The following is a 12742-nucleotide window of genomic DNA, read 5'->3' on the forward strand; positions in this document are numbered from 1 at the left end:
GAACAATTGTCCCTTTCTGGTATTTGTGACGAAGAATCCCCAAGTAATATACACAGAGTGCACAAATCATTAGGAACACCTTCCTAATATTGAGTTGCACCCCTTTTGCCCTCAGAACAACCTTAATTGAACTCTGCAAGGTGTCGAAAGCGTTCCACAGGGATGCAGGCCCATGTTGACTCCACTGCTTACGATAGTTGTGTCAAGTTGGCTGGATGTCCTTTGGGTGGTGGAACATTCTTGATACGCTCGGGAAACTGTTGAGTGTGAAAAACCCAGCAGCGTTGCAGTTCTTGACACACTCGAATCAGTGCGCCTGGCAACTCCTACCATACACGTTCAAAGGCACTTAAATATTTTGTCTTGCCCATTCCGTCTGTGAATGGCACAGATACACAATCCATTTCTCAAGGCTTAAAAATCATTCTTTAACCCATCTCCTCCCCTACATCTAAACTGATTGAAGTGCATTTAACAGAAAACATCAATAAGGGATCATAGCTTTCACCTGGATTCACCTGTCTCTAATGCTTTTTACACTCAGTGTATACACTACCGTTCAAATGTTTGGGGTCACTTAGAAATGTCCTTGTTTTTGAAAGAAAAGCACATGTTTTGTCCATTAAAATATCATCAAATTATTCAGAAATACAGTGTAGACATTGTTAATGTTGTAAATGACTATTGTAGCTGGAAAGGGATCATTTTTAATGGAATATCTAGGCGTACAGAGGCCCATTATCAGCAACCATCACTCCTGTGTTCCAATGGCACGTTGTGTTAATCTAATCCAAGTTTATCAGTTTTAGAAACAGATGCCTCACAAGTCCTCAACTGGCAGCTTCATTAAATAGTACACGCAAAACACCCGTCTCAACATCAACAGCGAAGAGGCGTCTCCGGGATGCTAGCCTTCTAGGCAAAGTTCCTCTGTCCAATGTCTGTGTTCTTTTGCCCATCTTAATATTTTCTTTTTATTGGCCAGTCTGAGATATGGCTTTTTCTTTGTAACTCTGCCTAGAAGGCCATCATCCCAGAGTCGCCTCTTCACTGTTGACGTTGACACTGGTGTTTTGGGGGTACTATTTAATTAATCTGCCAGTTGAGGACTTGTGAGGCATCTGTTTCACAAACTAGACACTAGTACTTGTCCTCTTGCTCAGTTGTGCACCAGGGCCTCCCACTCCTCTTTCTATTCTGGTTAGGGCCAGTTTGCACTGTTCTGTGAAGGGAGTAGTACACAGCGTTGTACGAGATCTTCAGTTTCTTAGCAATTTCTCGCATAGAATAGCCTTCATTTCTCAGAACAAGAATAGACTGACGAGTTTCAGAAGAAAGTTATTTGTTTCTGGCCATTTTGAGCCTCTAATTGAACCCACAAATGCTGATGCTCCAGAAACTCAACTAGTCTAAAGAAGGCCAGTTTAATTGCTTCTTTAATCAGAACAACAGTTTTCAGCTGTGCTAACATAATTGCAAAAGGGTTTTCTAGTGATCAATTAGCCTTTAAAAATGATTAACCTGGATTAGCTAACACAACGTGGCATTGGAACACAGGAGTGATGGTTGCTGATAATGGGCCTCTGTACGCCTATGTAGATATTCCATTAAAAATCAGCCATTTCCAGCTACAATAGTCATTTACAACATTAACAATGTCTACACTGTATTTCTGATCAATTTGATGTTATTTTAAATGGACAAAAAAAGGCTTTTCTTTCAAAAACAAGGACATTTCTAAGTGACCCCAAACTTTTGTACGGTAGTGTATGTGCCACGAAGCGAGTTACATTACTTTGAGCATTTAAAGTATATGTCTGTGATCCCTACAGGAAATGAACCACAAACCAGTGGGTAAGTAAGTAATTTTGTAATAATAATTGTCATTATGCTGTTGCCATGTGGTTTCTAAGTAAAAACATGGTAATCAGGGGAGAGAAATACAGTGCTACCTCATTCTTATACAGTCACTCTAATGTTTGGCCTGTGTCATGAGAGGTCTTAACTTACCTGCTTAAATAAGGAAGGAAGAATAAATAAACAAATTATTAGCATCATAAACAGCGTTGAGAATTAGATAATCCTAATTATGGAAATGTAAAGGACTCAAATGTGTGTGTGTGAGAGCATGTATGACCGTGTGCGTCTGTGGTGTGTGTTTGTGCATATCCATGTGTCTCAGCACAAACCTGCTATATATACACATCCACATCCAACATCCTAATGCAAAGAAGCAGCTACCCAACCATTATTAAAGCAGTGTCCCATTCACTTAGACAAAACCCCATCAGCTTTGGTTATCCCATTCACTGCTTTTATATTTGCTGTCCATTTCCTGCATATTCTTCTTTGGAAAATCATCATTGCATAACTCCCTTCCTGTTATTCATGCCACTTTAATAGGTGGCATGAATAAGTCCAGCATCGATTCCCAAAGGGAGCCGTATAAATCCAAATAATCCCAATCGAGAAACATAAAAGAATAGCGTAGTCACATATTGCCACTGGTCGTGTACTGTAAAGCAAAAGCCACGAAACAAATATATATATATATATATATATATATATATATATATATTTCAAAAATGAATATGATACTTCCTTTTAAGTGTAAAAAGAGGAAGACTATTTCAAGTTCAGTTCTGTTGTCCTCGTCGGCCTATTTTTGAGAGTAGGGGAGCAGTGTGACACGTCAGGCTCTCGTGGTAGTTCTGCTGTGGCTTCACTCTCCTCTGGAATGTCCTGAAGATCTGAGTAAAGAGACCATTTGCAAATAAACAATTTATATCAAAGCAAACACCAGGGTCATTATTATGATGCCAGAGATGGTGGTTAATGACAGGTTCTTTCGAATAGTGACAAACAGGTTATTTTCATGCACACTTGGAGGGTACTGTAGTCTTTTTCTCCGGTGGGCATTGGTGTAGTGCATTCCTTTACTTTGATCTCTCTCTCTCTCTCTCTCTCTCTTTCAACAGGGGGTAGAATGATGGCGCTCAGCGCTAGCCCTGGAAAGACATCTCCACCCACACACAAACACTGAGAGAAGCAGAGGGATTTGAGTTGTTCGCATGCACACCCAGAGAGAGAACACGAGGTGAGAAGGGCAGCGATGTTGTGTGTGTTCCAGAAAGAGACAATTTGTGCCTCATCACAAAATTGATGTGTTATATAAAACTGTGTGTGGACTTGCATTAGCATTATGGAGAGGAAAAAGGTAAAGCCTATCTCTGCTAAAGCACATTTCAATAAAATTATACTACAGGGGAATATCCCCTGTTGGGAATTGTGTATTTCTTTATATTTCATATTTTGCTGCTTTTTGTTGTTTGAAGTAATCACGAAAAAAACAGGCCTTATTTTAGGGCATTTTTAACCTGCCAGCTCCTATTAGTTCTATTGAGCACCGTGGCACCAACTTGCCTTCCGAACGTTCTATTCCCAGTCTATTGTTCTACGTCACAATGCCTGCTTCACTATTGTTGGCCCACGTTGCTGGTAGTTAAAATGTAAACAAACAAAAAAATAACTCATGGAACTCTGAGGTTGTCCCATTGTTTCCTATTGGGAAATATAGGTATGTCTGTCTATTTTGTCAAATATCTCGCAATGTGTACATTTAGATTTTTTCAAATTGGACACCATTTTAATCATGAGAATCTCCTCTTTCTAATTACATAAGGTTGAGTAGCGTACTCTGCTGTCATCGATCGCCAGACCAGAAATAGTCAAAAGTTGCAATTTTTTCCCTACTTCCTCATTATGCAGACATAAGCACACTTGGCACCATCGAGGTGCGGATGTTTACAAGTTGTTATTTTTCAGTTTCATCCTAAGAACAAATTGCAGTGGTAAAATCAAAAGGGATACATTTTTTGGTGCCAAGCTCTGCGAACGTTCAATTCCATTCATTTGCTATGGGCTCGCGCTAGTGTTCCAGCTTAGCCAACGTTCTTTTGCTATTTTTTAGCCTTGGGTGAATTTTGACTTGTTCTATTATCCAGCCTACAACAAGTGCAGCTGAAAATTCACTCATCAAAACCACTGCTACAGTTGCTGGCGATCATGAAAATGCAGTGGCTAGCCCACAGAGTTTGGCTAGCCTAGTCTCTGTCAACGGTGAAGCCAGCAGAGCCCCCGTCCCAGTACCGCCACAAGCCTCCTTGCCGCCACCCAGCTAAGCAGCAGCTGCTAACAATGCTAAATCACACGGGCCAGAGCCACTTACATCCAGAGGAGCAACCCCAGATGACCTTGGGGTTGAGAAGTTAGGTAAGTTTCCAGTAAGATTGTATTCAGGGAAGAAGCAGTCTTTTGGTAAGAATTCAGTACAAACTGTTGCAGCCTTTTGTTTGCCCTGATGAAATTTCGGTCCAGCGCGTCATCAGATTCAACCTTTACCATTAAAGGGTTCTGTGATTGGAAGCATGCTTTAGAGAGAGATAAAGGACAGAACGAACATGCCACCTCGAAAGAACACTTAACGTGAGGCTATGGAGGGAGAGAAATGCGTAAAGAGACAGGGCAGGAAATATCAACACTGGTTAACACGGATCTGCTTGCACGTCATCGATATTACCTGGGCTCTATTGTTGACATTATTGCATTTCTAGCAGTTAATCAAATCACTCTGAGAAGAGATCACGATGCAATAAAAAGCATGACAGAGGAAGGCAGTGGGTGGTTCTTGTCATTGTTTGAGTATACCCTCCAAAAGGACCAAGAGTTGGCCAAGATAGCACCAACCCTCCCAAGTGGTGCAGTGGTCTAAAGCACTGCATCGCAGTTGTTAGCTGTGCCACTAGAGGTCCTGGTTTGAGTCCAGGCTCTGTCGCAGCCGGCCTTGACCGGGAGACCCATGGGGCGGCCCACAATTGGCCGGGTTAGGGCAGGGTTTGGCGGCAGGGATGTCCTTGTCCCATCGCGCTCTAGCGACTCCTGTAATGGGCCGGACGCATGCACGCTGACACGGTCGCCAGGTGTTTCCTCCATTGTGTCAAGAAGCAGTGCGACTTGGTTGGGTCGTGTTTCGGAGGACTCATGGCTCTCAACCTTCGCCTCTCGCGAGTCCGTATAGGAGTTGCAGCGATGAGACAGGACTGTAACCACCAATTGGAAACCACAAAATTGGGGAGAAGAAGGGGTAAAAGTTTTTTTTTAAATAAGTTAGCACCAACCATTATCCATAACGCAACCTACACGAGCCTCGGCGCCCAGAATGACTTAATAAAACAAATGAGCAACTTAGTAACAGAGCATATTGTCAGGAAACTGGACAGAACGAGGGACACAACGGGCTATGAAAACTTTTCAATCGTACTTTGGTTTGAAGGTGGAAACTATGAAATAAAAGAGCCTTCTGACCATAGTCGCTGCAGATGCAGGTGATGCCAACACTCTCACAGAAACTGTTACCTCAGAACTGACCAAGGCTGGACTGAGAACTGACAAAATCCTCCGTCAAGTCTACAACAGAGCCTCTGTGATGTCGGGGAAGCAAGGGGGAGTGCAGAAACTTCTACAGGAGAAATTGGGTTGAGACATATCATGTCCTCTGAGGAGGACATCAGAGATTTTTTAAAACATTTGTAACCTTTACAAATACTTAAAGCCCACTGTTGGAGTTCATTACAAGGGGGAAACACAAACGCCTGCTGAACCAGCCACTGTACAAGTTATCCTTAAGTCCTCCAAGGATATATCCCAATTAGCTGACACAGGTTGAAAACTAACAAGCTTTTCCCGCAGATGTGAAAGTCAAGGAAGTGGGGTTGCTGCGCACCATATCGAGCCCAGCTTCAGGTTTATCGCTCTCATGGCAACCAAGATTCTGTTACCTTTTGACCCACCAAACAAAATGCTCCAGTCAGAATAGATGGATCTCGTAACAGCCGTCCAACTGGTGAACAATTCATCAGTGTGTTGACGGTCAGGATGGAGGCGGGATAACTAAGGGCTTCATTAATACACTAATAGTAACGTCTTATTCTCTTCATTAATTTAAATAAGTACCGCCTTGTAACCAACATCGCAGAAGGCGTGTTCGGAGAGTGGCGTGGTTTACATAGCTAGGTAGCTAGTCTACTGTGGCCGGTTGCACCGGGTCGTAAGTGGGTTGTAACTACCCCTGACGTAAAATGTGCTCTACGCCGGACCTAAAATTATACCTCTTGAACCACCTGGGCGTAAGCCCTTTATGAGCTACGCCTTGGGATAGATTCTTTGCCTAGTAGCTAGCAGGTGAAGCACACAAAAGTGTGTCAACTCACAAACATTATCCTTGTTAACACTATTCTTCTTAGAAACACTATTCAAAAACTACAATAACGGAGCATTAGACGAGAACGAATTATAATATATTGGAGCAACACTCTGGACATGTATACAGACGGGGAGTGTATCGTGAGGTTCCACTATGGCAGTTCTGATCAGTTTGAAATAATCAATGAGCTCTCACCGGCGCTGTCCCCGGCATTGCAAACTCTGATTGCACTTCGGTTCTATGCCAAAGGTGCATTTCAAAACAGTGGAGGACATGATAAATGTAAGCAGATCCACAGTCTACGGGATACCAGGCATCATCGTTCCACTGCATACATGGAGAGATAAGAATGGCACCAGAGAGGACCTGCACCTTGTGACTGCCACAGTGCTATTGCAGAATAGCTGCGTGGAGAAGAGGCTGCCCCATCCCATGACTGAGCCAGGGCGCAGGAAAACCATAGGGAACCTGCTGGTCCAGACGACGTCAAAGGTCGACTGGTCCGGAATCAAATCATCGATCAAATGTAGCCAATAGGTCTAGGTTAAATGAGAGATGTAAAAACTTCTATAAGCAGCATAACCAATCAATAAATATATACGTTGTAACAATTAAAAAGCATATCTTCCTTTCCTTCCTTCAGTCTTGAAAGTCTTACAGGCAGTATTTACAAATGCAAAGACTACACTTAAAATTATTGTAAAACAAATAGGCCTATTCAATGTACAATTTCTTATTATTGGCTACAGTGTAGTGCGTTGCTCCCGCTCGAGCTACAATGAACTGCTGCTGTTGTTGCTCAAGGAACCTAATTTCCAAATGTAATTTTTTCCCCACTCAGTTTCTAAGTCTCCATCTCTACTCTCCCCTTCTCCATGAGCATCAGCTGCATCTCATTTATGTCACAAATCTCGCCGAAGATGGTGCCTCTTCCTGTTCGGGCGGCGCTCGGCGGTCGTCGTCGCCGGCCTATTAGCTGCCATCGATTCCCTTTCCGTTTGTTTCTGTTTATTGGGTTTAATTGGGTACACCTGTTTTGAGTTAGTGTTTGTTTGAAAGGCTATTTAAGGGCACTAGGCCTGCTGGGTATTTGTGCGGGCTTGTTCTCTGTTATTTTGGTGTTGGTGTATAAGTGTATTCTCATTATTTTCCGGACAGTTTTAGTCCTGTGTATTTTGGATGGGTGGTTTCTTACGCCCTAGTGTTGGCATGTCCATGTCTCCGCTGTCGTTGGAATAAATAGATTCACGTACGATATTACCTGCTCTCTGCGTTTGACTCCTCCACCGCACCATTTGTAGAAGTCGTAACAATTTAGCTGCTCTTGTGTTGGTACTGACACACCCTGCTCTCCCACATCATTACAAAAAAATACAGTTTACTATAGAATACTACAATACTTACTATAGAATTATGTAATAAACTATAGTATACTGTAAAATACTATACTACACATCGATCAGAATTTTGTAGTATACTGTAGAATACTACAGTAAATGCTACAGTATTAACCACAAAAAAAAACACTTAGATACTTGTTTCTTTTTTAATGGGGCAGGGAATGGGCATGGTATATGCACATTAAATATTGTAGTATTTACTATAATATATATATATATATATATATATATATATATAGTGGCAGACCAGGGGGTTTGGTCAAGACTTTTACATAGATCAGACGCGGTTTCAAGGGTGTTTATGAAATAATAAATCGAAAAGAACAGGTCTCCCACATGAGACCCTCTCCGGGATACCTTCTCCTGGGCTCCGGGTCCTCCTGTATCCAGTCGGGCTCCCAATCAGCCCCAATTAGTCCAGTCCGGAGAGCCCGTCGAGACCTGGCAAGTCCAGCAGATGGAGCCACCGCCTCGTGATGTATACTCCATCTTTTACCAGGCCTCGACGAGTCTCCCCCTGGTGGCTGACCTGCTGTACGCCACAACAACAAAAAATATAGATATATATTTTAGAGGTCGACCGATTATGATTTTTCAACGCGATACCGATTATTGGAGGACCAAAAAAAAATAATCGGATGCCGATTCATTAAAAAAATAGATATATTTGTAATAATGACAATTATAACAATACCGAATGAACACTTATTTTAACTTAATATAATACATCAATGAAATCATTTTGGCCTCAAATAAATAATGCAAAAACAAAGTGTTGGAGAAGAAAGTAAAAGTGCAATATGTGCCATGTAAGAAAGCTAACATTTAAGTTCCATGCTCAGAACATGAGAACATAAGAAAGCTGGTGGTTCCTTTTAACTTGAGTCTTCAATATTCCCAGATAAGAAGTTTTAGGTTGTAGTTATTATAGGAATTATAGGACTATTTCTCTCTATACCATTTGTATTTCATTAACCTTTGACTATTGGATGTTTTTATAGGCACTTTAGTATTGCCAGTGTAACAGTATAGCTTCCGTCCCTCTCCTCGCTCCTACCTGGGCTCGAACCAGGAACACAACGACAACAGCCAACCTCGAAGCAGCGTTACCCATGCAGAGCAAGGGGAACAACCACTCCATGTCTCAGAGCGAGTGACGTTTGAAACACAATTAGCGCGCACCCCGCTAACTAATCTCAGGAGTTGATAGGCTTGAAGTCATAAACAGCAGCTGGCAAACGCAGGAAAGTGCTGTTTGAATGAATGCTTACGAGCATGCTGCTGCCTACCACCTTTCAGTCAGACTGCTCTATCAAATCATAGACTTAGTTATAACATGATAACACACAGAAATACGAGACTTAGGTCATTAATATGGCCGTATCCCGGAAACTATCATCTCGAAAACAAGACGTTTATTCTTTCAGTGAAATACGGAACCGTTCCGTATTTTATCTAATGGGTGGCATCCATAAGTCTAAATATTCCTGTTACATTGCACAACCTTCAATGTTATGTCATATTTACGTACAGTTCTGGCAAATTAGGCGGCCCAAACTGTTGCATATACACTGACTCTGCATGCAATGAACGCAAGAGACGTGACACAATTTCACCTGTTTATTGCCTGCTAACCTGGATTTATTTTAGCTAAATATGCAGGTTTAAAAATATATACTTCTGTGTATTGATTTGAAGAAAGGCATTGAAGTTTATGGTTAGGTACACATTGGAGCAACGATACGCACCGCATCGATTATATGCAACGCAGGACACGCTAGATTAACTAGTAATATCATCAACCATGTGTAGTTAACTAGTGATTATGATTGATTGATTGATTGATTGTTTTTTATAAGATAAGTTTGATGCTAGCTAGCAACTTACCTTGGCTTATTACTGCATTCGCGTAACAGGCAGTCTCCTCTTGGAGTGCAATGTAATCAGGTGGTTAGAGTGTTGGACTAGTTAACTGTAAGGTTGCAAGATTGAATCCCCCGAGCTGACAAGGTAAAAATTTGTCGTTCTGCCCCTGAACGAGGCAGTTAACCCACCATTCCTAGGCCGTCATTGAAAATAAGAATGTGTTCTTAACTGACTTGCCTAGTTAAATAAAGATTAAATAAAGGTGTAAAAAATAAAAAATAATAATAATTGGCCAAATCGGTGTCCCAAAAATACCAGCCATTCTGATTAATCGGTCAACCTATATATATATATATATATATATGTGTGTGTGTGTGTGTGTGTGTGTGTGTATATATATGTGTGTGTGTGTGTGTGTGTATATATATATGTATATATATATGTGTGTGTGTGTGTGTGTGTATATATATATGTATATATATATATGTGTATATGTGTATATATATATATATATATATATATATATATATATATATATATATATATATATGTATATATATATATATATACATACACACACACACACACACACACACACACACACACTACTGGTCAAAAGTTTTAGAACACCTACTCATTCAAGGGTTTTTCTTTATTTGTACTATTTTCTACATTGTAGAATAATAGTGAAGACATCAAAACTATGAAATAACACATATGGAATCATGTAGTAACTAAAAAAGTGTTAAACAAATCAAAATATATTTTATATTTGAGATTCTTCAAATAGCCACCATTTCCCTTGATGATTTCCCAATCAACAAGTTAGCTAGCTTGATAAATAGTGCTGACAATTCCATTTGGGCTAGCTAGCTAAATTATACATCCAACATTTTGTCTATGTTGATGCGGTTTACAAAAACCAAACAGTTGGATAAACAATCCATTTGTGAAGCCATGATGAGATGTATGACAGGATTGGATGTTGCGTGCAATTTCAATGTTGTTTGAGTTGCTTTGTGTAGAAACAAATTTGCTTGAGATAATGTTGCTTGACATAGGCGTTTTCAAAGAACCGCCAGTCAAGGTGAGCTCAGCCTACTAGCTCCCCGCCCACTCAGTCTGTCTTTTCAGACTTCCTGGTAGTTTGACACTTTTTTCTCCAATTTCTAGCATTTTTATCAGAAAGAATATTATGGGTGATGTTTTAGTCATTTAAAAGGCTATTTAATATTCTGGTGCATTGTCTACTCATTGTTTACAGTCGTGGCCAAAAGTTTTGACACAAATATTAATTTGAACAAAGTCTCCCCAAAAAACATTTCCACTGCATTTCAGCCCTGTCACAAAAAGACCAGCTGACATCATGTCAGTGATTCTCTCGTTAACACAGATGTGAGTGTTGACAAGGACAAGGCTGGAGATCACTCTGTCATGCTGATTGAGTTTGAATAACAGACTGGAAGCATCAAAAGGAGGGTGGTGCTTGGAATCATTGTTCTTCCTTTGTCAACCATGGTTACCTGCAAGGAAACATGTGCCGTCATCATTGCTTTGCACAAAAAGGGCTTCACAGGCAAGGATATTGCTGCCAGTAAGATTGCACCTAAATCAACCATTTATCGGATCATCAAGAACTTCAAGGAGAGCGGTTCAATTGTTGTGAAGAAGGCTTCAGGGCGCCAAAGAAAGTCCAGCAAGCGCCAGGACTGTCTCCTAAATGTTATTCAGCTGCGGGATCGGGGCACCACCAGTACAGAGCTTGCTCAGGAATGGCAGCAGGCAAGTGTAAGTGCATCTGCACGCACAGTGAGGCGAAGACTTTTGGAGGATGGCCTGGTGTCAAGAAGGGCAGCAAAGAAGCCACTTCTCTCCAGGAAAAACATCAGGGACAGACTGATATTCTGCAAAAGGTACAGGGATTGGACTGCTGAGGACTGGGGTAAAGTCATTTTCTCTGATGAATCCCCTTTCAGATTGTTTGGGGCATCCAGAAAAAAAGTTTGTCCGGAGAAGACAAGGTGAGCGCAACCATCAGTCCTGTGTCATGCCAACAGGAAAGCATCCTGAGACCATTCATGTGTGGGGTTGCTTCTCAGCCAAGGGAGTGGGCTCACTCACAATTTTGCCTAAGAACACAGCCATGAATACAGAATGGTACCAACACATCCTCCGTGAGCAACTTCTCCTAACCATCCAGGAACAGTTTGGTGACTAACAATGCCTTTTCCAGCATGATGGAGCAACTTGCCATAAGACAAAAGTGATAACTAAGTGGCTCGGGGAACAAAATATCGATATTTTGGGTCCATGGCCACGAAACTCCCCAGACCTTAATCCCATTGAGAACTTCTGGTCAATCCTCAAGAGACGGGTGGACAAACAAAAACCCACAAATTCTGACAAACTCCAAGCATTGATTATGCACGAATGGGCTGCCATCAGTCAGGATGTGGCCCAGAAGTTAATTGACAGCATGCCAGGGTGGATTGCAGAGGTCTTGAAAAAGAAGGGTCAACACTGCAAATATTGACTTTTTGCATCAACTTTATGTAATAGTCAATAAAAGCCTTTGACACTTATGAAATGCTTGTAGTTATACTTAAGTATTCCATAGTAACATCTGACAAAAATATCTAAAGACACTGAAGCAGCAAACTTTGTGAAAATTAATATTTGTGTCATTCTCAAAACATTTGGCCACGACTGTACACTTGGAAGTGTTGTTTACTAAGACTCTTTACACACCATGAGGACTCTCCGAGCGCGGTGATGCTTTGGCCTCCTCCTCCTCCTCATCTGACGTCACCTCCACCTCCAGGTCACTGCCATCATGATGCCCTTCCAAATGCTCGATTGACTCCTGGCTGGCCAATTGGGTGTCTGCGTTGGTGTCACTTGCTCTGCGAAGGGGTGGAGCCTAGGCAAGATGACAAGTGGAACGACACACCAGATCAATTGTGACACCTACTGACACTTTTTTTCTATATTTGGCTAATATATAACCTCCAGTGCCTTCAGAAAGTATTCAGACCCCTTGACTTCTTCCACATTTTGTTACAGCCTGAATGAAACATGTATTAAATTCAGATTTTGTGTCACTGGACTGACTATACACCCCCATAAAAATGTTACAAGTTAATAAAAAAATGAAAACTTTAAATGTTTTCAATAAGTATTAAACCCCTTTGCTATGGCATGCCTAAATACGTTC

The 12742-nt window shown here is 41.3% G+C and overlaps 1 protein-coding gene across 7 annotated transcripts in view; it reads right to left on the reverse strand.

Moving 5' to 3' along the window:
• Positions 1–1691: 1691 nt before the first annotated feature.
• LOC112264671 (rho guanine nucleotide exchange factor 2-like) overlaps positions 1692–12742 on the reverse strand; it is a 93515-nt gene continuing 82464 nt past the window's right edge. For all 7 annotated transcript variants that reach the window (XM_042295507.1, XM_042295509.1, XM_042295508.1 and 4 more), the window contains 2 exons: positions 12277–12448; positions 1692–2750 (listed from right to left, as the gene is read on the reverse strand). In XM_042295507.1, the coding sequence (XP_042151441.1) occupies positions 2626–2750; positions 12277–12448 (297 nt within the window). In that variant the 3' untranslated portion in view covers positions 1692–2625. The remainder of the gene's footprint in view (positions 2751–12276; positions 12449–12742) is intronic.

Source organism: Oncorhynchus tshawytscha, linkage group LG13 (genome assembly GCF_018296145.1).
Source record: "Oncorhynchus tshawytscha isolate Ot180627B linkage group LG13, Otsh_v2.0, whole genome shotgun sequence".
NCBI lineage: Eukaryota > Metazoa > Chordata > Actinopteri > Salmoniformes > Salmonidae > Oncorhynchus > Oncorhynchus tshawytscha.